At 47.8% G+C, this 21,503-nt stretch overlaps 2 protein-coding genes across 2 annotated transcripts; one reads left to right on the plus strand and one right to left on the minus strand.

The window, feature by feature from the left end:
* The first annotated feature begins 7,888 nt into the window (after positions 1 to 7,888).
* On the plus strand, positions 7,889 to 14,284 carry cpox (coproporphyrinogen oxidase). Its single transcript, XM_020480184.2, has 7 exons — positions 7,889 to 8,669; positions 9,087 to 9,230; positions 9,457 to 9,567; positions 9,669 to 9,810; positions 12,728 to 12,946; positions 13,057 to 13,161; positions 13,657 to 14,284. The coding sequence occupies exons 1-7, from the start codon at positions 8,126 to 8,128 to the stop codon at positions 13,739 to 13,741; spliced, it is 1,350 nt and encodes a 449-aa protein (XP_020335773.1). The 5' UTR covers positions 7,889 to 8,125; the 3' UTR covers positions 13,742 to 14,284.
* Positions 14,285 to 14,971: 687 nt separating this feature from the next.
* Positions 14,972 to 21,276, minus strand: LOC109888578 (transmembrane gamma-carboxyglutamic acid protein 1-like). The gene is made up of 4 exons (XM_020479735.2): positions 21,154 to 21,276; positions 20,367 to 20,412; positions 18,994 to 19,157; positions 14,972 to 18,383 (listed from the first exon to the last, which is right to left on the minus strand). The coding sequence occupies exons 2-4, from the start codon at positions 20,374 to 20,376 to the stop codon at positions 17,964 to 17,966; spliced, it is 594 nt and encodes a 197-aa protein (XP_020335324.2). The 5' UTR covers positions 20,377 to 20,412; positions 21,154 to 21,276; the 3' UTR covers positions 14,972 to 17,963.
* Positions 21,277 to 21,503: the final 227 nt, after the last annotated feature.

The raw sequence follows: 21,503 nt of genomic DNA on the forward strand, positions 1-21,503 counted from the left end.
ACGACAGCCTGCTATCCCTGAGACGACAGCCTACTCAGGGATAGCTATGAGACGACAGCCTACTAGCCCTGAGACGACTGCCTACTAGCCCTGAGACGACAGCCTACTAGCCCTGAGACGACAGCCTGCTAGCCCTGAGACGACAGCCTACTAGCCCTGAGACGACAGCCTACTAGCCCTGAGGCGACAGCCTACTAGCCCTGAGACGACTGCCTACTAGCCCTGAGACCCTGAGACGACAGCCTACTAGCCCTGAGATGACAGCCTACTAGCCCTGAGATGACAGCCTACTAGCCCTGAGACGACAGCCTACTAGCCCTGAGAAGACAGCCTACTAGCCCTGAGACGACTGCCCACTAGCCCTGAGACCCTGAGACGACAGCCTACTAGCCCTGAGACGACAGCCTGCTAGCCCTGAGACGACAGCCTGCTAGCCCTGAGACGACAGCCTACTAGCCCTGAGACGACAGCCTACTAGCCCTGAGACGACAGCCTACTAGCCCTGAGACGACAGCCTACTAGCCCTGAGACGACAGCCTACTAGCCCTGAGACGACAGCCTACATGCCCTGAGACGACAGCCTACTAGCCCTGAGACGACAGCCTACTAGCCCTGAGACGACAGCCTACTAGCCCTGAGACGACAGCCTACTAGCCCTGAGACGACAGCCTACTAGCCCTGAGACGACAGCCTACATGCCCTGAGACAACAGCCTGCTAGCGCTGAGACGACAGCCTGCTAGCCCTGAGACGACAGCCTACTAGCCCTGAGACGACTGCCTACTAGCCCTGAGACGACAGCCTACTAGCCCTGAGACGACAGCCTACTAGCCCTGAGACGACAGCCTACTAGCCCTGAGACGACTGCCTACTAGCCCTGAGACCCTGAGACGACAGCCTACTAGCCCTGAGACCCTGAGGCGATAGCCTACTAGCCCTGAGACAACAGCCTGCTAGCCCTGAGACGACAGCCTGCTAGCCCTGAGACGACAGCCTACTAGCCCTGAGACGACAGCCTGCTAGCCCTGAGACGACAGCCTACTAGCCCTGAGACGACAGCCTACTAACCCTGAAACGACAGCCTACTAGCCCTGAGACGACAGCCTACTAGCCCTGAGACGACAGCCTACTAGCCCTGAGACGACAGTCTACTAGCCCTGAGACGACTGCCTACTAGCCCTGAGACCCTGAGACGACAGCCTACTAGCCCTGAGATGACAGCCTACTAGCCCTGAGACGACAGCCTACTAGCCCTGAGACGACAGCCTACTAGCCCTGAGAAGACAGCCTACTAGCCCTGAGACGACTGCCCACTAGCCCTGAGACACTGAGACGACAGCCTACTAGCCCTGAGACGACAGCCTGCTATCCCTGAGACGACAGCCTACTAGCCCTGAGACGACAGCCTACTAGCCCTGAGACGACTGCCTACTAGCCCTGAGACGACAGCCTACTAGCCCTGAGACGACAGCCCACTAGCCCTGAGACCCTGAGACGACAGCCTACTAGCCCTGAGACAACAGCCTGCTAGCCCTGAGACGACAGCCTGCTAGCCCTGAGACGACAGCCTACTAGCCCTGAGACAACTGCCTACTAGCCCTGAGACGACAGCCTACTAGCCCTGAGACGACTGCCTACTAGCCCTGAGACGACTGCCTACTAGCCATGAGACGACAGCCTACTAGCCCTGAGACGACAGCCTACTAGCCCTGAGACGACTGCCTACTAGCCCTGAGACGACAGCCTACTAGCCCTGAAACGACAGCCTACTAGCCCTGAGACGACAGCCTACTAGCCCTGAGACGACAGTCTACTAGCCCTGAGACGACTGCCTACTAGCCCTGAGACCCTGAGACGACAGCCTACTAGCCCTGAGATGACAGCCTACTAGCCCTGAGACGACAGCCTACTAGCCCTGAGACGACAGCCTACTAGCCCTGAGACGACAGCCTACTAGCCCTGAGAAGACAGCCTACTAGCCCTGAGACGACTGCCCACTAGCCCTGAGACCCTGAGACGACAGCCTACTAGCCCTGAGACGACAGCCTGCTATCCCTGAGACGACAGCCTACTCAGGGATAGCTATGAGACGACAGCCTACTAGCCCTGAGACGACTGCCTACTAGCCCTGAGACGACAGCCTACTAGCCCTGAGACGACAGCCTGCTAGCCCTGAGACGACAGCCTACTAGCCCTGAGACGACAGCCTGCTAGCCCTGAGACGACAGCCTACTAGCCCTGAGACGACAGCCTACTAGCCCTGAGACGACAGCCTACTAGCCCTGAGACGACTGCCTACTAGCCCTGAGACCCTGAGACGACAGCCTACTAGCCCTTAGATGACAGCCTACTAGCCCTGAGATGACAGCCTACTAGCCCTGAGACGACAGCCTACTAGCCCTGAGAAGACAGCCTACTAGCCCTGAGACGACTGCCCACTAGCCCTGAGACCCTGAGACGACAGCCTACTAGCCCTGAGACGACAGCCTGCTAGCCCTGAGACGACAGCCTGCTAGCCCTGAGACGACAGCCTACTAGCCCTGAGACGACAGCCTACTAGCCCTGAGACGACAGCCTACTAGCCCTGAGACGACAGCCTACTAGCCCTGAGACGACAGCCTACTAGCCCTGAGACGACAGCCTACATGCCCTGAGACGACAGCCTACTAGCCCTGAGACGACAGCCTACTAGCCCTGAGACGACAGCCTACTAGCCCTGAGACGACAGCCTACTAGCCCTGAGACGACAGCCTACATGCCCTGAGACGACAGCCTGCTAGCCCTGAGACGACAGCCTGCTAGCCCTGAGACGACAGCCTACTAGCCCTGAGACAACTGCCTACTAGCCCTGAGACAACAGCCTACTAGCCCTGAGACGACTGCCTACTAGCCCTGAGACGACTGCCTACTAGCCATGAGACGACAGCCTACTAGCCCTGAGACGACAGCCTACTAGCCCTGAGACGACTGCCTACTAGCCCTGAGACGACAGCCTACTAGCCCTGAGACGACAGCCTACATGCCCTGAGACGACAGCCTACTAGCCCTGAGACGACTGCCTACTAGCCCTGAGACGACAGCCTACTAGCCCTGAGACGACAGCCCACTAGCCCTGAGACCCTGAGACGACAGCCTACTAGCCCTGAGACAACAGCCTGCTAGCCCTGAGACGACAGCCTGCTAGCCCTGAGACGACAGCCTGCTAGCCCTGAGACGACAGCCTACTAGCCCTGAGACGACAGCCTACTAGCCCTGAGACGACTGCCTACTAGCCCTGAGACGACTGCCTACTAGCCATGAGACGACAGCCTACTAGCCCTGAGACGACAGCCTACTAGCCCTGAGACGACTGCCTACTAGCCCTGAGACGACAGCCTACTAGCCCTGAAACGACAGCCTACTAGCCCTGAGACGACAGCCTACTAGCCCTGAGACGACAGTCTACTAGCCCTGAGACGACTGCCTACTAGCCCTGAGACCCTGAGACGACAGCCTACTAGCCCTGAGATGACAGCCTACTAGCCCTGAGACGACAGCCTACTAGCCCTGAGACGACAGCCTACTAGCCCTGAGACGACAGCCTACTAGCCCTGAGAAGACAGCCTACTAGCCCTGAGACGACTGCCCACTAGCCCTGAGACCCTGAGACGACAGCCTACTAGCCCTGAGACGACAGCCTGCTATCCCTGAGACGACAGCCTACTCAGGGATAGCTATGAGACGACAGCCTACTAGCCCTGAGACGACAGCCTACTAGCCCTGAGAAGACAGCCTACTAGCCCTGAGACGACTGCCCACTAGCCCTGAGACGACTGCCTACTAGCCCTGAGACGACAGCCTACTAGCCCTGAGACGACAGCCTACTAGCCCTGAGACGACTGCCTACTAGCCCTGAGACGACAGCCTACTAGCCCTGAGATGACAGCCTACTAGCCCTGAGATGACAGCCTACTAGCCCTGAGACGACAGCCTACTAGCCCTGAGAAGACAGCCTACTAGCCCTGAGACGACTGCCCACTAGCCCTGAGACCCTGAGACGACAGCCTACTAGCCCTGAGACGACAGCCTGCTAGCCCTGAGACGACAGCCTGCTAGCCCTGAGACGACAGCCTACTAGCCCTGAGACGACAGCCTACTAGCCCTGAGACGACAGCCTACTAGCCCTGAGACGACAGCCTACTAGCCCTGAGACGACAGCCTACTAGCCCTGAGACGACAGCCTACATGCCCTGAGACGACAGCCTACTAGCCCTGAGACGACAGCCTACTAGCCCTGAGAAGACAGCCTACTAGCCCTGAGACGACTGCCCACTAGCCCTGAGACCCTGAGACGACAGCCTACTAGCCCTGAGACGACAGCCTGCTAGCCCTGAGACGACAGCCTGCTAGCCCTGAGACGACAGCCTACTAGCCCTGAGACGACAGCCTACTAGCCCTGAGACGACAGCCTACTAGCCCTGAGACGACAGCCTACTAGCCCTGAGACGACAGCCTACATGCCCTGAGATGACAGCCTACTAGCCCTGAGGAGGGGGCAACATCAGGCTGTGGCTGACCGTCTTTCTTCCCTCCCCACCTCCACCTCCAGGCTTGCTCCCATGCCCTCCTCCTTCAGCTTCATGTGGGGAGATTGTCAGCTTAGAGTGCTTCCCCGACACCTCACTCTCTACCTCCATGTCCTTGCCGTTGATCGGGCTGTGGCACTCCTGTTCTACCACCTCTGTCCTGTGGGTGGCGCCACTGTCGTTCTCACTATACTTCAGCGGGGGCATCACCAGATCCACCAGCGTTTCTTTGAAGTGAAGGCGTCGGCGCAGAGTCATGTCCGGTGCTTTCTGATCCCGCAGCTGCCGATTGGCCAGCTGGATCTTCTCCATTATGTACTTCTCTTCATCAGGTTGGTCCTCCAGCACTGGAGGGGGCAGAGCTACAGGGGATCCGCCCTTATATGGACTAATCGAACTCCAGAGTTTCCCTAAGCTCCTCCTTGCACTCTCTCTTCTCTTTCGGGCTTTTCTTGTCCTTCCTTCCTCGCTTATTGTCCTCCTCTTCCTCCTCCTCTATTTCGACTTTGATGTCCTCATAGTCAGGGTCCTGTTAAGGAGGAACAAGGGTGCATTATCATTAGTGCACACTGTAGCAAAACGTTTTTATTGGCCAAATTTCCAGTTTTGCAACGTTTGCTTTCGTTCGGTTCCGAGTGAATAAATCCCAGGAGAGTGATATTTATATCCACCCGAGTCTCTCAACAGACAGTGTGTCAGCAAGCAATATGTTAACTAGGTACTTTGATACTTTATGAGAGACATGACGACTTTGTGTGTGTGTCTGTGTGTGTGGTTATCAATCATTTATCCAGTGCAGAGCCATATTCCCTGACACAGTGTCTGAATGTGATTCAGTAGCTAGGTGTCCGTCCAATTGGAGAATATTCTAAATTCTGCATGACTCCCACTAGAGATGTGTTTCCATGAAATGTACTTGTTGGGGATTTTTTTTTAACTGTGTGGGATGACGTAGTGCACATAAACATACCTTTTCCACTTAATTTCCCATGTACCAAAAACATGTGTGCTGCTATCAATAATATATCCAGTGCAGAGCCTTATTCAAGACCCTCTAAATTTAGTGGAGAAGAGCATCAAGCTCATCACCTTGCACTTTCACCACCTTGTGAAGTTCATCGTAACTTATTTCATCTGTAGCCTAATAAACTGCATGCTTTCCTGACGAGTCATCGCATGACTTCACATTTACTTCGATTTGATCAATATTTGCGCATTGAAAGTGTTTCCACCGACATTTCTCTGATAATGAATTTTACCGACACAAAACGATCCCACCTTGTCTAGCAAATGTTGTTTGTCGACATTTGGAAGTTTATCGACAAATGTTCTGTTTTCATCAGGCCTCGTGACATTTTTAATCCGACATGTACTTAACTCACATAAGAATGTTGGTTAGTGACATGGATTCACATTCAGACACTGAGACGTGGCACACAGTGAGTACAACGCCACACACTGTGACAGAAAGAGGAAGAGACAGGTGACCCACCAGCCCACTGACCTACTCCCAGTCACTCCTCCCCTCCTCACTGATCAGCCAATCCCCACTGACCTACTTACTGCCAGTCATTCCTCCCCTTCTTACTGATAAGCCAATCCCCACTAACCTACCTGGCTGTCGCTCCTCCCCTCTTCCCTGATCAACAACTGACCTACCTGGCCGTCGCTCTTACCCTCCTCACTGATCAGCCAATCCCCACTAACCTACCTGGCTGTCGCTCCTCCCCTCTTCCCTGATCAACCTTTTTCAAATGAAGCAGAACATCCAGACAGGATCAACCAGAGCAGGCCCACTGCTGAAGACCACAGGAGGTTGGTGGTACCTTAATTGGGGAGGTCAGGACTGTGGTAATCCTGGAGCGGAATACACTGGAATGGTATCAAACAAATGTATTATATCTGTTTGATACCATTCCATTAGTGCCGTTCCAGACGTTATTATGAGCCTTCCTCAACTAAGCAGCCTCCACTGGTGAAGATTGCGCCAACATTGTACTTTCAAAGAGTATCCATATTTGCCTTTGGGCCAAAGTCAATTCTCTTTCAATTCACACCAGATCAGGGCAGTTTGTGCACTGACAATCCCTCGTAACACAAAAAGATAATACAATTCCAAACTCTGTAAGCACGCATCACAAGCGTTCAATTCACAGATCATCAGTCATATAGTATAGTGGACCTGTATTCATTCTATGACTTATGATGGCCCTCTCCTGGCCGAATGATGCATAGCGCAGGAGAAACACTACGCCGCACCGTGGCCCTCCACTGGCCGAATGATGTATAGCGCAGGAGAAACACTTCAGCCTGCTACAGCTGCAGTTTGCATTACATTATGGGACCACATTGTGAGATGTACTGTCTTAACTGGGATCGGAGTTACTGTTAGATGTATTGCATCTTGTAAAATCCTGTGGATACAAAAGGATAACATGATGTGACAAGCAGTCAGACGCAGTCTGGTTTCTATGGTCCACGAGTAAACAGCCTAATAACGCCAATCGAAGAGCTATGTATGCAATAGAGAATGTGCAAATACAATCCCATCTAAATAAACTCACCGAGAATAAAAATAAAACACGTATGTATTATATCCTCTTCTATGGACTCTGTCTGTCTTTGTTTTACCGGCCTACATGTTCGTGATTCAGCCAGAACACCTGTCCAGATCATCTCCTCTGCTTCTTCCTCTCCCTGGCGTAACTAATTAGGGTTTAATATTGCTTTTGTCATAGATAATTAAGACAACAGGCACATGCTTAAACCAGAAAACAGGCACACACACAAATACGTTTTGTTATTCTATTCTTATAGGCATCTAAAATTAATTTCCATTTGAAATCCTATTTTCCCAAGCCTGTAACCCTAACCCACCTCTTATCCGAATTCCAACCCTAACCATAAACCTAACCCCTAAACGTCAAATAACATTTGTCCTCATGGAGACGTGTCCCCACAAGGGAGAATGTTCCATGTTTTACTGTCCTTGTGAGGTTTGTAGGTCCACCACAAGGATAGAAGAACCAACCCACACACACACACACAGACACACACACACTTCCTTTCGTGTGCATAATGGGGCAGCTTTTATATTGTACACCCTTTAAAATAAGTTGGGGCACATAGCAATCCTTTTTCTGATCATTGTAATCTACGATTTGTGTGAGAGAAAAAATGCAGATGGCAGAATTTTCTTCATGCTTTACAGGAATAAGAAAAGAAATCCATCAGTCATTATGGGCCAATCACTCTTATCTTGACAGAGAGCAACGGGTCGCTTGTCACGTTCTGGTTAATAAAGACACGCCTACAGAAAAGCACTGGCTTGTGGGTCTTGCTGTTTGCTGCAATTCACTATCAGTTAAACAAGCCTGCAACGTCTCATCGGGAAACAACATTCCCCATGCTTCATCGCTCGGTTCAAAGCAAGTACACCCCCACCCCCGGACCTGTCTGCCTGCACGTCTGTCAACTTGTGATAGTATTTTTCCGTTTTTGCTAGATGTCTACCAATTTGTACCTTTTACACTGAGACGATAGCTAGATCATTTACTACTCATGTCTACCATCGTTCTTTATTCCATAAACAGAACGGCGCAAACCACCGTGAGACAATGTTTGATTCCTTATTCAAAGGGAGCTTCCAGAGTCGACTCGCACCTTTCTGTCTTCCTTAAAACTTCAGTCCGCAGGTTAACTTCGCTTCCGAGAGTGAGATGGGTTCCCAACTCTACTGGAGTGCGGTTCATGTCCCTCGGGACAGCAGGCAGAACTGCACCCGGGCGAACCAGGAGAGGCGCAGTGCTTGTAGCTGGAGCAGCAGCGACAGTGGCGGGGTTTGTGGCCAGCGCTACTCACTTTCAGCGAGCTGAAATGGCATCGGTGATCCCCAAAACCGAGGAGGAGGACACGGAGATAGCGGAGAAATGCAAGACATTCATGTCTCCGCCGTGTACCGATGTCAAAGTTCTGCAGCAGAGGAAAGAAGAGATGTGCACGAGGATGGAGATGCTGATCATGGAGACGCAGGCGGAGTTCTGCAGAGCGCTCGAGGAGGTGGACGGCGGCAAGTTCAAAGTAGACCGATGGGAACGGAAAGAAGGCAAGTATCTCCCCTTTGGCACGTGCCGATGCGCGCCCATGGATAGACTAGTCAGTCAACCTCTACCTAAATCCAGTGTATAATCTTACTTAGGCCTATCTGGCAACTATCAACCCTGGCACATTCACAATGACACAAGCAAAACATAGAAGTGTTCAATGAATGTACAAAAACTAATCCGAAGGTTGTCCACCCTGTCCTTAGTCCAGATAGGTCTAGTAACCAGCCACAGCCACACTGTGAACCCATGCCAGTATTGGTATGACAATATAGCAAAGTGCTTGGGGTTTTGGGCCTTTCTTTAGTATAATAACATAACGTCTGCCTGTCTGTCTCTGTGCTGCCTATATGATTGTCCATGCCTGTCTGTTTCTGTCTCTGTTCGTCCATTGGTCGGTTGATCCGTCTGTCTTTCAGGTGGCGGGGGCATCAGCTGTGTGCTGCAGGATGGGAGGGTGTTTGAGAAGGCGGGGGTCAACGTGTCCGTGGTGTTTGGGAACCTGACCGAGGAGGCCGCCAAGCAGATGCGCAGCAGAGGGAAGGTCCTCAAAGGAAAAGATGGTGAGTATAAAACCCTCACCGTTCATATCAACCTCATAAACTACAGCAGAACTGTGTGTTGTCTTGCAGTATAGTGTGTCACCTCATGCTACGTGGTTCACCCGAGACCAGAGAGGGCCATTCTGATAACAAAATGTGTTAAAGGAGTCAGGATTGGATCCTTTAGTCGGACTATGGTTAAGATTAATTGAATTCTATTTCATTGTATTGTTTTGTCCTCTCCCAGGCAAGCTGCCGTTCTGTGCCATGGGGGTGAGCTCCGTCATCCACCCCACGAACCCCCACATTCCCACAGTGCACTTCAACTACAGATACTTTGAGATAGAAGAAGGAGACGGTGAGGCTGTGACCTATGACCTTATACCATTCAATAGTCAGAGCTGACATAATGAATGATCACTATTGTCTCTTTCTTTTCTCCCCCCCCCCCCCCCCCAGGTACTAAACAGTGGTGGTTTGGTGGGGGTACAGACCTGACTCCTACCTATGTCAATAAGGAGGATGGTGCTCACTTTCACAACAGTCTGAAGGAGGCCTGTGACAAACATCACCCTCAGTACTACCCCGACTTCAAGAAGTGGTACGACACGTATCTGTGACACAATGTGAAAAGTGTGTGTGTGTGTGTGTGAGTGAGTGACTACACTGGGTGGGTCTCTACTGTTCCGCAGTGATAAGAAGACTGTTTGTTCAGTGGTATCTAGATATAAAATTACATTGTGAGTGAGCGTGGGTACTGTTCATCTTTGTGTGTCAGTGTTGTGTGGCTTCCTATAGGCTCTGCATTTTAAACATTCAGTTATGTCATTTTTTTTCAGTAGTTGTATTTTTAAATAACTTTTGGTTGCATTTTCATTTAGTGTAATAACATTATTATAACTACCTCTGTCTAGAGTCATTGAAACTAGAGGTCGACCGATTAATTGGAATGGCCGATTAATTAGGGCCGATTTCAAGTTTTTATAACAATCGGAAATCGGTATTTTTGGACACTGATTAGCGTTTCAAACGTCACTCGCTCTGAGACTTGGAGAAGTTGTTCCCCTTGCTCTGCAAGGGCCGCGGCTTTTGTGGAGCGATGGGTAACGATGCTTCGAGGGTGGCTGTTGTCGATGTGTTCCTGGTTCGAGCCCAGGTAGGGGCGAGGAGAGGGACGGAAGCTATACTGTTACACTGGCAATACTATAGTGCCTATAAGAACATCCAATAGTCAAAGGTATATGAAATACAAATGGTATAGAGAAATAGTCCTATAAATACTATATTAACTACAACCTAAAACCGCTTACCTTGGAATATTAAAGTCTCATGTTAAAAGGAACCACCAGCTTTCATATGTTCTCATGTTCTGAGCAAAGAACTTAAACGTTAGCTTTTTTACATGGCACATATTGCACTTTTACTTTCTTCTCCAACACTTTGTTTTTGCATTATTTAAACCAAATTGAACATGTTTAATTATTTATTTGAGGCTAAATTGATTTTTATTGATGTATTATATTAAGTTAAAATAAGTGTTCATTCAGTATTGTTGTAATTGTCATTATTACAAATAAATGTAAAAAATCGGCCGATTAATCGGTATCTGCTTTTTTTGGTCCTCCAATAGTCGGTATCGGTATCAGTGTTGAAAAATCCTAATTGGTTGACCTCTAATTGAAACTAGTAGCTCCACATTTCTACCATCTTTCCACCCCGAGGTCGAAGCCCGCAAGGAAATCGAATTAGCATAATACAAAAATCCCCATAATAATCTGTCAGTTTTAGCTATAGAGATGTTGTTTTTTTTGCATTGGATGCGTCTCTATCCTCTGCCTATGTAACACTGTGACAGAGCTAGAGTGGTGTTTGTCAGACCATGAGACATCCCGAAAATCAGTCTTCTCACAAAATCGTCTGTAACATCCGAACAGTTTGGCCTACAAACCATTACGACATCTCTATGGAAAGACGAGACTTTCACGACCTTTGCTCTACGACCTCCACAAGTGTCAGGAGACTTGTCTAAAGTCGGTACAGCCGATCTGCCGACTTCTGTCTGTACCGTTTGGGCTACACACTAATATGAACCGTTTGGGCTACACCCCTCTGTACAAAGGTTAGAGTCTCAAGGACATGTACACTACCGTTGAAAAGTTTGGGGTCACTTAGAAATGTCCTTGTTTTTTAAAGAAAAGCAAAAAAAATTTGTCCATTAAAATAACATCAAATTGATCATAAATACAGTGTAGACATTTGTTAATGTTGTAAATGACTATTTGTAGCTGGAATATGGAATATCTACATAGGTGTCAGAGGCCCATTATCAGCAACCATCACTCCTGTGTGGAAACAAAGGACTTTTTTCTGAAACTCGTCAGTTTATTCTTGTTCTGAGAAATGAAGGCTATTCCATGCGAGAAATTGCCAAGAATCTGAAGATCTCGTACAACGCTGTGTACTACTCCCTTCACAGAACAGCGCAAACTGGCCCTAACCAGAATAGAAAGAGGAGTGGGACGCCCCGGTGCACAACTGAGTAAGAGGACAAGTACATTAGTGTCTAGATTGAGAAACGGATGCCTCACAAGTCCTCAACTGGCAGCTTCATTAAATAGTACCTACAAAACACCAGTCTCAACGTCAACACTGAAGAGGTGACTCCGGGATGCTGGCCTTCTAGGCAGAGTTTTAGAAAGAAAAAGCTACATCTCTGACTGGCCAATTAAAAAGAAAATATAGGCTAAAGAACACAGACACTGGACAGAGGAACTCTACCTAGAAGGCCAGCATCCTGCAGTCGCCTCTTCACTGTTGACGTTGAGACTGGTGTTTTGCAGGTACTATTTAATGAAGCTAACGGTACATGTCGGTTATTTTCCTCTAGGACACCCACAGGCCTCACAAGACTCATCTGAAGGTCCCCCGGTACCAGTTGAAAAGTATATATGGAGACAGTTTAGTGCCAAAAATATGGGGTTAAATGCATGTAAAAAAAATAACATTTTTTTTAAAGAAACGTTTCCTAATTATATCTCTCAAATATTGGAGAGACGCATCAGAACATACTTCATTTTGATATTTTTGTGGGACTTGGTTGTTCTATGTAACGAATATGTTATTCAATGCGTTTGTATGGGCTAATAGCAGTATAGCAGTATTTTTGGGATCCTTCAAGGGGTCTTAAAATTCTAAATCAAATAGCTAAATGATCCTTGGTATGATCTTCTTAAAACTATTCCATATAGTTTAGTAGAACCCCCCCACCACTCCCCGGCTTAGACTCTGATGGGTTAAATATCTGTAAAAGGAATGCACTGTACCAGTTGTTATGCAGTTTTGCAGGGACTGTAAATATGAATAACATGGGAAACACTTTATTTAAAGCCTGCTGAATCTAAGTTCCAAAACAATATACCTGCAGGCAGGTACAAGTAGTGCGACCATAACATGCAACAGAACATGTTTCCTCAAGCTTAGTTCATCTAAAACACTCCTCCTGGTATGCTGCTCTGTAGGTGTGACCGGTACTTCTACATCCCCCATCGTGGCGAGACGCGGGGAATCGGTGGCATCTTCTTTGACGACCTGGACTCTCCCAGCCAGGAGGAGGCGTTCAGCTTCGTTAAGAGCTGTGCCCACACCGTGGTGCCCTGTTACCTGCCCATTGTCCAGAAACACCTTAATGACCCCTTCAGCCCAGAGGAGAAGGACTGGCAGCAGGTGCGAAGAGGAAGGTGGGTACAGATGAGAGGGCTGTCTGTGTGTGCCATTTAATAAATACACATCTTGTGTGAATTCTCACAATCATGCCTGTCTTCTGTCTGTAACTTGTGAGTGTTTTCAGGTATGTGGAGTTTAACCTGGTGTATGACAGAGGGGTGAAGTTTGGACTGGCCACGCCAGGCTCCAGGATCGAGAGCATCCTCATGTCCTTGCCTCTCACAGCCAAGTGAGTTCTGTGACATCACACGGCCGTGCTGCTGATAGCACTGGTGATTGGGTACTGGGCTGGTGAGGACTGTATGTGGGGTGTGCTACTGTCTACAGGAAGGTGTGTGTGTTGTTGAACAGACATGAGAATAGGAATCACATCAGCTTTGTGATCTTCCCTCCCTGATTAATCGTCACCGGTTCAGAGAGGGAAATGCTGGTGTCAATCTACCAATCATATAATCAATTTCTTTATTGTTCCAATTAGGAAACATAGTGCACCGCTGCCAGGGTGAGAAACGTTAAAACATCCCTAAAACAGATTAATTTGAAAGGAAATGAGAGCTGGCTTCCTGTTGAGTCAAGGAGACGGTGCTCAGTATGTCTGTATGGTGGGTCCTATTGTATCAACCAGAGACGGGCCTGTGGAGTCAACGCATCCAGCTTGGCGCATGGCATTTCTATCTGCAGTCCCAGGTCTCTCATTCATGCTGACAGTATTCTCTCTCCCCAGGTGGGAGTACATGCATGAGCCTCCTAAAGGCACCCTGGAGGCCGATATGCTGGAGGTGTTACAAAACCCCAAGGAGTGGGTCTGACACGGACATTAACATGGCAATAACATCCTGACTCGGCCTGTTGATGACTGGAACAGGTGTCCGTCCCCTTTCGACTGCAGATCATTGCTTTTTCTCATTGGTCAACTCAACTGCAAACTCTTCACAGATACTATTAGCTATAGTGTTCACTGGAAAAACTCTCTTATTGCTTTTACACTTTGTTTTAATAATGTCTGTCAGATAAGCCTTGTTACCACTGCCTGAATTGCTTTATCATGGATGTCTTTTCCTTTTTGGATCGATTGCTTCATCTGTTTTGTCTCTCAGTGCCCTCTGGTTGTTAGCCCTAACCCAGGATGTTTGTCTCTCAGTGCCCTCTGGTTGTGTTCACCAGGCAGTCTAGGCACCAAACAGATGGGAGGAAAAACTCTTCTCATTTTGAGTTTCAAACTGTTTTCTTCCGTCTGTTCGTGCTGAATGTGTACAAGAAGAATGTGTACAAGAGAAAGTGGATCTGAACCCCTCGGGGTTTGTGGGCTACGCCATTGATGTAAACATAATTAAAGATGTTTTAATATCCTATCTGTCATGTCATCCACCAACAGAATTTATTAATACAAGTTCTATGAGAAAGTGCATCGTCAAGATTGGAGCCTGTGATCTTCTGTTCTCTAACTAAGGATCTAGTCTGGTGAGCTAGAAAGGGGGAGGGCACCAGGATTGTTTGGTTACATACTTAAAGAAGCTAGTTGGGCAGCCTGTTTAACAAAAAAAATGTAAACGACACAAATTAGTCTTTTGACCAATAAGAAAAATTGTCACATGCCAAATACAGTGAAATGCTGAATACAACAGGTTTAGACCTTATAGTGAAATGCCGAATACAACAGGTTTAGACATTATAGTGAAATGCTGAATACAACAGGTTTAGACCTTATAGTGAAATGATTCCTGACAAGTCCAGCTCTGAAAAAGACAAGATCTGACGTGATTGGTCCAAAGACCCATTAGTGGAAAAAATAGAATAATTGGGCTGCCTGTGTAAACACAGCCATGTTAGAACCAGGGGTGAATTCACACGAAGCAAACAGTGGTCAGGTCTATTTAGGCATGGTTAAGGAATCGCTACATATATAGTTAAGATTATTTAAACAGCTTTTTTAAATAGAGATATCCACAGAATGGATAAAGATGGTACTCACGGCATGCTTTATTTTAAAACTACAAGGAAAGTGTTGGATCAATTTGGAGGCACTTACAGAACATGGCTCCACACATTTGAAAGTATTTTATTACAAATTAATTCAAGCTCAGTACATATCCAAAGGTTTACCATATATTTACATGAATGTATTTGCTTAAGGCATTGTAAAAACAGAATTTCAAAAGGTAACAGTACAATAATAGGTCATGTCCAGAAACTCATCTTCTACCACCTATGTGTACACTTAAAAGATCTGAAATGATTGGACAGATGTAAGCAAAATAGCAACTATTCCACTTAGCCTATCAGAGGGAAAGGTGGAACTATCACCATATTGCTTTAGCATGGGGCTGGGCAACTGACGGCCACCCTTTCGAAGGCCATCAGATCAATAATATAATAATAATAATAATAATAGGAACTGTCAGGGTATCAACTTACTACTGTTGAGAGTTAGAATAGAATACACAAATTGCAATTTCCAAATGTGGATGTGCATCAGCAGTTTCTCTTATGTCAAGTCATTCAATTAGCTCATGTCAGCTAAACATTTTTAGATAGCTTGTTTTAGTGGCCAGCTATCTAAACCTTTTATTATGGTAAAATTATAAACCGGGGGCCCCTATTGATTTTGTTAATCTCAATCAGATATTAAAAACTGCTACAACAAAAAATCTCTCCACCCTAATGCAAAATGTGCCAAATTGCAGAACATTTGCTGTTAAACTACCCCATGGCAAAATGAATAGAATTGCATGAAATGAAGTAAACTTATCTGTCAACCTGGAGAGCTACCCTCCTGTAGGTTTTCACTCCAACCCTGTTCCTGGAGAGCTACCCTCCTGTAGGTTCTCACTCCAACCCTGTTCTCTCTCCTGAGCCCTGATTAAAAGGGTAGGGGCCATTTCTGGACAGGGCCATAAACCCAACCAAAATGTCTACCTCAACCAGCACATCCCAATCACAGGTCATATAGCATAGAGATAAGTGCTGCAGTTCCACAGGTCAACAAAATACATCTGCAGTGTACAGATTACACAGGCCCCGTGCACACTCAAGTCCTACAACTGATGTATAACACATTTGGCACAATGGTTGTGATGCAACGCAAAAAGATCTCAACGCTGTGTGATTATTTTTGTAGAGACACGGCACAATTACGGTGTAAACATTGTTGTGCAGACAAAGGCCGTACTTCAATACGTAGAGTGCTGTCCACAATACGCCTTTTTATTTTATTTTACCTTTATTTAACCAGGCAAGTCAGTTAAGAACAAATTCTTATTTTCAATGACAGCCTAGGAACAGTGGGTTAACTGCCTGTTCAGGGGCAGAACGACAGATTTGTACCTCGTCAACTCGGGGGTTTGAACTTGCAACCTTCCGGTTACTAGTCCAACGCTCTAACCACTAGGCTACCCTGCCGCCCCAAAGGCAATGTTCCCACCGTTTGCTGAGATCGCATTAACAGTACACGTTGCAATGTCGGCACAATCGGAAATTACTGTTAAAATGTCAACGCGGATAAGATTGAACCCCGGTCAAACTACATTGTCTCAAGAAATAAGTGTTTACAGGGCCACCGTCATATTACATGTATCAATATCACTAATAATAATGAATATTACACAGATATTTAGTGTTTAGGATGTCTACATTTAGTCCCCCAGCTGCATAATTGGCATGTAAAATATACAGTCGCCCAAAAGCTGACGACATTATTGGTAGTGCTGAATAGAACCAAACCAACTGCCACAACACAAAGTGCCTTCAGTCACACACCTCATGTTATTCACACCATTATTATCAATGTAGTCGGTGCTGATATCCGCAGTAAAAGAAAAATGCGCTCTCACACACATACACTGTGCGTAGTGACATTTAATACTGTATGTAGCCCAAAGAGAGAAAATGGATAATTGTCTGTAGCTTCCTGTCCCCTCGCAGGTCACGCTGCGCTCCATGCCAGCACAGCTCCCATAGTGCCACACAGAGACACTATGCCCTATTTAGTGCACTAATACCCATATGGACGAGTCAAAATTAGTACACTACATAGGGAATAGGGTAACATTTGGGATGCACCCTTAGGGAATATGGTCTAAGAATATTGACTGTCCCTGACTAATTCATATGACGCTGGGATAGATCCATCCAAGTCTATGTGTACAAATTACAAAAAAAAAAAAATCACAATTCACTCCCCAAACATTCAAAACAAAATACACACAATATATATATATATATATACACATATACATACATATACACACATATACATATACACATATACACACATACATATATACATACACATACATACACACACATATACATACATACACACATATACATACATATACATACATACACACACACAGATCAGAAAGCACAGCTTGAAATAATACTTTTTAAATGTTCATGTTTTGAAAATAACTTTAGTTATCAGATTTGATACATTTCTCTCCTTTTTTAGAAGTATGGAAATCAGAACAGTTCTTTTTTTACTTTACACCATTCATCAAGCCCCAAACCTCCAGCGTACTCATAACATCACTGATGTATGGCAGTATGGTTAAATAACTGTACATTTGGGTATAGCAAAATCAAACATTTGGTATCATCTTCACCATCACTCCACCCCTATCCGATGGTCAGTGCAAGAATCAACGTTATTGCATCCAACATCTCTGTGTTAGTGTAGTAACATAACAGTTAGAGGGAGGTGAGCAGGAGGGTGAGACCGGGCAGGAGGATCTAAGCTCATGTGTCAAACTTATTCCACCAAGGTTTTCCCTCCTCCCTGCCACCGAGGTTTTCCCTCCTCCCTGCCACCGAGGTTTTCCCTCCTCCCTTCCACCGAGGTTTTCCCTCCTCCCTTGGACCTGACTGACGAATGAAGGTCATTGATTAGTTAGTACCTCCCCTCAGCTGGTCTGAATTGAGAAGAAAAAAAACAAACATCAGCAGACAGACGGCCCTCCATGGAATGAGTTTGACACCCTTGATCTAGCTGGATGGGGGCCGGTTGAGACAGGGGGTGGGGGGGGGGTCACTTCACTTCCCATGGCCAATGATGTCCTCATATTGAGGAGGCGGCTCTGTCTCTATGTGCACATCTGTGTGCCCGACCGCCTCGTCGTAAGACGGGGGCGGGTCTCCTCTGCCTCCCCTCGCCGGCGTGACCTCCGAGCCCGGGTCGGCGGGGCTGCTGTTGACGCTGAGCTCCGAGTGGTCGTGGAGGTCCCGCCCCCACCGGTCCATGGAGACCAACGATAGGGTAGGGTCCCGGTGGGAGTGGCCCAGGGCGGGGTTGCGTTCCGAGCGCTTGCGGGAGTGGCAGCGCCACACAGTGATGGCCACGCCGGAGATCAGGAGCACCAGGAGCAAGGGGAGGATCAGGTAGAGGGAGTGGACTCTGCCCTCCAACTGCTGCCCGCCACTGCTCTCCCGCACATACTCCTCCCAGAACCGTTGCTGCAGCCAATCAGAGAGATACACCGTCAGAATTATCCGCTTAGAATAAACTCAGGGGGCATTGAGTTATATGTTGAAGAATATAACAAAGAAATGAACGTAACAGATAATCAAGATTTCACTGGAACATGGAATGTTAAAGAAATGCCATTTCCATCTGCAATGTTCTGAATGTCAAGCTCCAGAAAACACACACACAGCTGTCCGTATGTACTACATGCCTCTGCGTGACTGACTGTGCCTTCCCACCCCTGACAATAGTTCTTGTAATGATCCTCTCCCTACTGAGCAGCTCGCTCTCTTTCTCAGGGAGTCAGCTGCTCTTCTTGCTGACCATCATCCCTTCCTGAAAAACAGGAACATTCCACTGGCCAGCACACTGGAGTAGGACTACAAGTGTTTTTGATAGAGTGAGAATGTGTGTCTCTCTCAATAAGGGAGCAAAGGCAACAACAAAGAGCACTGTGTGTGTTGCATACGGGTTGGGGTCAATTCCATTTCAATTTAGAAAGGCAACAAGGTAGTCAAACATTCAAATTGTCCTTAATGCTTATCATTTACTTCCTGAATTGAAATTGACCCCAACCTTGGCTGCGTGCGTCTCACTCACAGTTTTCTCATCGTTCTCAAAGGCCTCCCTGGCTTCCTCGTAGGTGCAGATCTCCTCTCTGCACTCTCTCTGGATGTTGCCCTGACGGATCTCCTCTAACAGGTAGCCGTTGTCCCTGCGCAAACGCCTCAGCACTGTGTTGGCGAGGTCCGACGGCAAGAACACTGTCAGAGAGAGATGAAGGGAGAGCAGAGAGAGCACGAGAGAGGGGGACAGGAAGAGAGAGAGAGCGCGAGAGAGGGGGACAGGAAGAGAGAGCGAGCGCGAGAGAGGGGGACAGGAAGAGCGAGCGAGCGCGAGACAGGAAGAGCGAGCGAGCGCGAGCGAGGGGGACAGGAAGAGAGAGCGAGCGAGGGGGACAGGAAGAGAGAGCGAGAGAGGGGGACAGGAAGAGAGAGCGAGAGAGGGGGACAGGAAGAGAGAGCGAGAGAGGGGGACAGGAAGAGAGAGCGAGAGAGGGGGACAGGAAGAGAGAGCGAGAGAGGGGGACAGGAAGAGAGAGCGAGAGAGGGGGACAGGAAGAGAGAGCGAGAGAGGGGGACAGGAAGAGAGAGCGAGAGAGGGGGACAGGAAGAGAGAGCGAGCGCGAGAGAGGGGGACAGGAAGAGAGAGCGAGCGCGAGAGAGGGGGACAGGAAGAGAGAGCGAGCGCGAGAGAGGGGGACAGGAAGAGAGAGCGAGCGCGAGAGAGGGGGACAGGAAGAGAGCGAGCGCGAGAGAGGGGGACAGGAAGAGAGAGCGAGCGTGAGAGAGGGGGACAGGAAGAGAGAGCGAGCGCGAGAGAGGGGGACAGGAAGAGAGAGCGAGCGAGAGGGGGACAGGAAGAGAGAGCGCGAGAGAGGGGGACAGGAAGAGAGAGCGCGAGACAGGAAGAGAGAGCGCGAGAGAGGGGGACAGGAAGAGAGAGCGCGAGAGAGGGGGACAGGAAGAGAGACGGTCCGTTGTGATACAGTCTGGATTCGAACCAGGGTGTCTGTAGTGACGCCTCTAGTACTGACATAGTGTCTTAGAACACCTTGCCACTCGGGATAGAGAGACAAAGAGAAAAAGAGGCAGAGGTTGACACAAAGAAATTAGAAAAAGAAGGAAATGCCTACAAACTACATTTCTGTATAAAACAAAAGCTTCTTTGATTAGAAAGGCCAACCATGGCCAGCATAAGGGAAACTAGCTCTTGGAATCAAGACAGGCGGACAGAGCAACCCTCTGTTAAGCTGATCTGGGATCAGACCAGAGGCTGTGGACAGGAACCATATTGTGTTTATACGCCCCAGGAATGCCTGATTAGACTCACTTAAGGGAGAGTCGGCTAACATTTGTATTTTCCTGGGTAAACCATGTTATGGAGTTTAAACAAGGCCCTTCCCCACTTACCACTCCCCATGACTACTTCTGGTCTGTTTGGGATGGGTGACAGTGTCTGTTGATAGAAAAACAATTCACCAAAAACAGTTACCAACTTTAATGAGCAGAAACGGGTCAACAGCGGAGTCATACAACAGTTGGTTCAGATATTTACAGAACTCTACATATCCAAACTAGAAAGTAGGCCATCATTTCCACTGGGTGTTTAGGCCACTTTTCCCATAGAGCGTCAATGTCCACTATTATTCCCATTTAAGTCCTGCCCTGACAACCGCCCAACGGAAATGGCCGTCACAAGCAGTGTGCTGTGAATTTCAGACATCCGTGGCTAAAAACCGAATGACCCGAAGCTAACCAGGGTGACAGGAATGTTACTGCCATGACGGAAAGAGCCTAAAAGACCAACACAAATGTAATAAACACAGCGCCGTACGCGCCAGCTCTGACGGTCTCCTGGAAAGCGGCACCGGATGTAAAATTGTTCAACCTTTATTTTAGAACAATTAAAACAAGTTATATTGACTGCGATATCAAATACATGATGTAATCTTCTATTATTATTATAGCTGCCTATGTGTGTCATGGATATCTGAGATTGACGCTTGTCTTGCTAACGGTTAGCTTGCTGACAAGCGGATGATTTGTATCAAATAATTTCATGGCTTATTTTCTACATTGTAACAAGCGACTCCTATCATTCCAATCAGGAAATATTTCCACGAGCCGCTTCAAGAACACACGAAATTATTCAAGGCATTTGTCAAATGAAAATGGTGAAGAATGTAACTTTATTTACCTATTGTTCTTTAGGAATGCGCTCTATACTCCAGTATTGCCTCGACGACCATTATATTGCTACGCACGCGCAAAAGCCGGTTCAGAAGCTTTTTTCTTTCTCCTGTTTAAAGGGACAGTCAACAGGAATTTTAGCCACCAAGAACTCGCATCATACCAAGCGACTGACATCAAATGCCTTCTATGTGCTATTTCTACACAATCATAATTAGTTTTACATTATGAATTACTATAAAACTGGGAGTGAGTGTGCTGCAAGAATGAAATAATTCGTAAACTACTCTCGGTGCACAATTAGGCCTACTGGAACTTTGTAGACCACCTCGTGCTATGCACCAGGAAATGTTGCAT

The sequence above is a fragment of the Oncorhynchus kisutch genome, linkage group LG4 (assembly GCF_002021735.2).
Source record: "Oncorhynchus kisutch isolate 150728-3 linkage group LG4, Okis_V2, whole genome shotgun sequence".
NCBI classification, from domain to species: Eukaryota; Metazoa; Chordata; class Actinopteri; order Salmoniformes; family Salmonidae; genus Oncorhynchus; species Oncorhynchus kisutch.

Coding starts and splice junctions, on each gene's coding strand:
- cpox (XM_020480184.2), top strand. CDS start 8,126: ATGTCTACCATCGTTCTTTATTCCATAAACAGAACGGCGCAAACCACC. Junction 9,231..9,456: donor GGTCCTCAAAGGAAAAGATG/GTGAGTATAAAA, acceptor GTCCTCTCCCAG/GCAAGCTGCCGTTCTGTGCC. Junction 13,162..13,656: donor TCCTTGCCTCTCACAGCCAA/GTGAGTTCTGTG, acceptor CTCTCTCCCCAG/GTGGGAGTACATGCATGAGC.
- LOC109888578 (XM_020479735.2), bottom strand. Junction 18,384..18,993: donor TTGAGAACGATGAGAAAACT/GTGAGTGAGACG, acceptor GATTGGCTGCAG/CAACGGTTCTGGGAGGAGTA.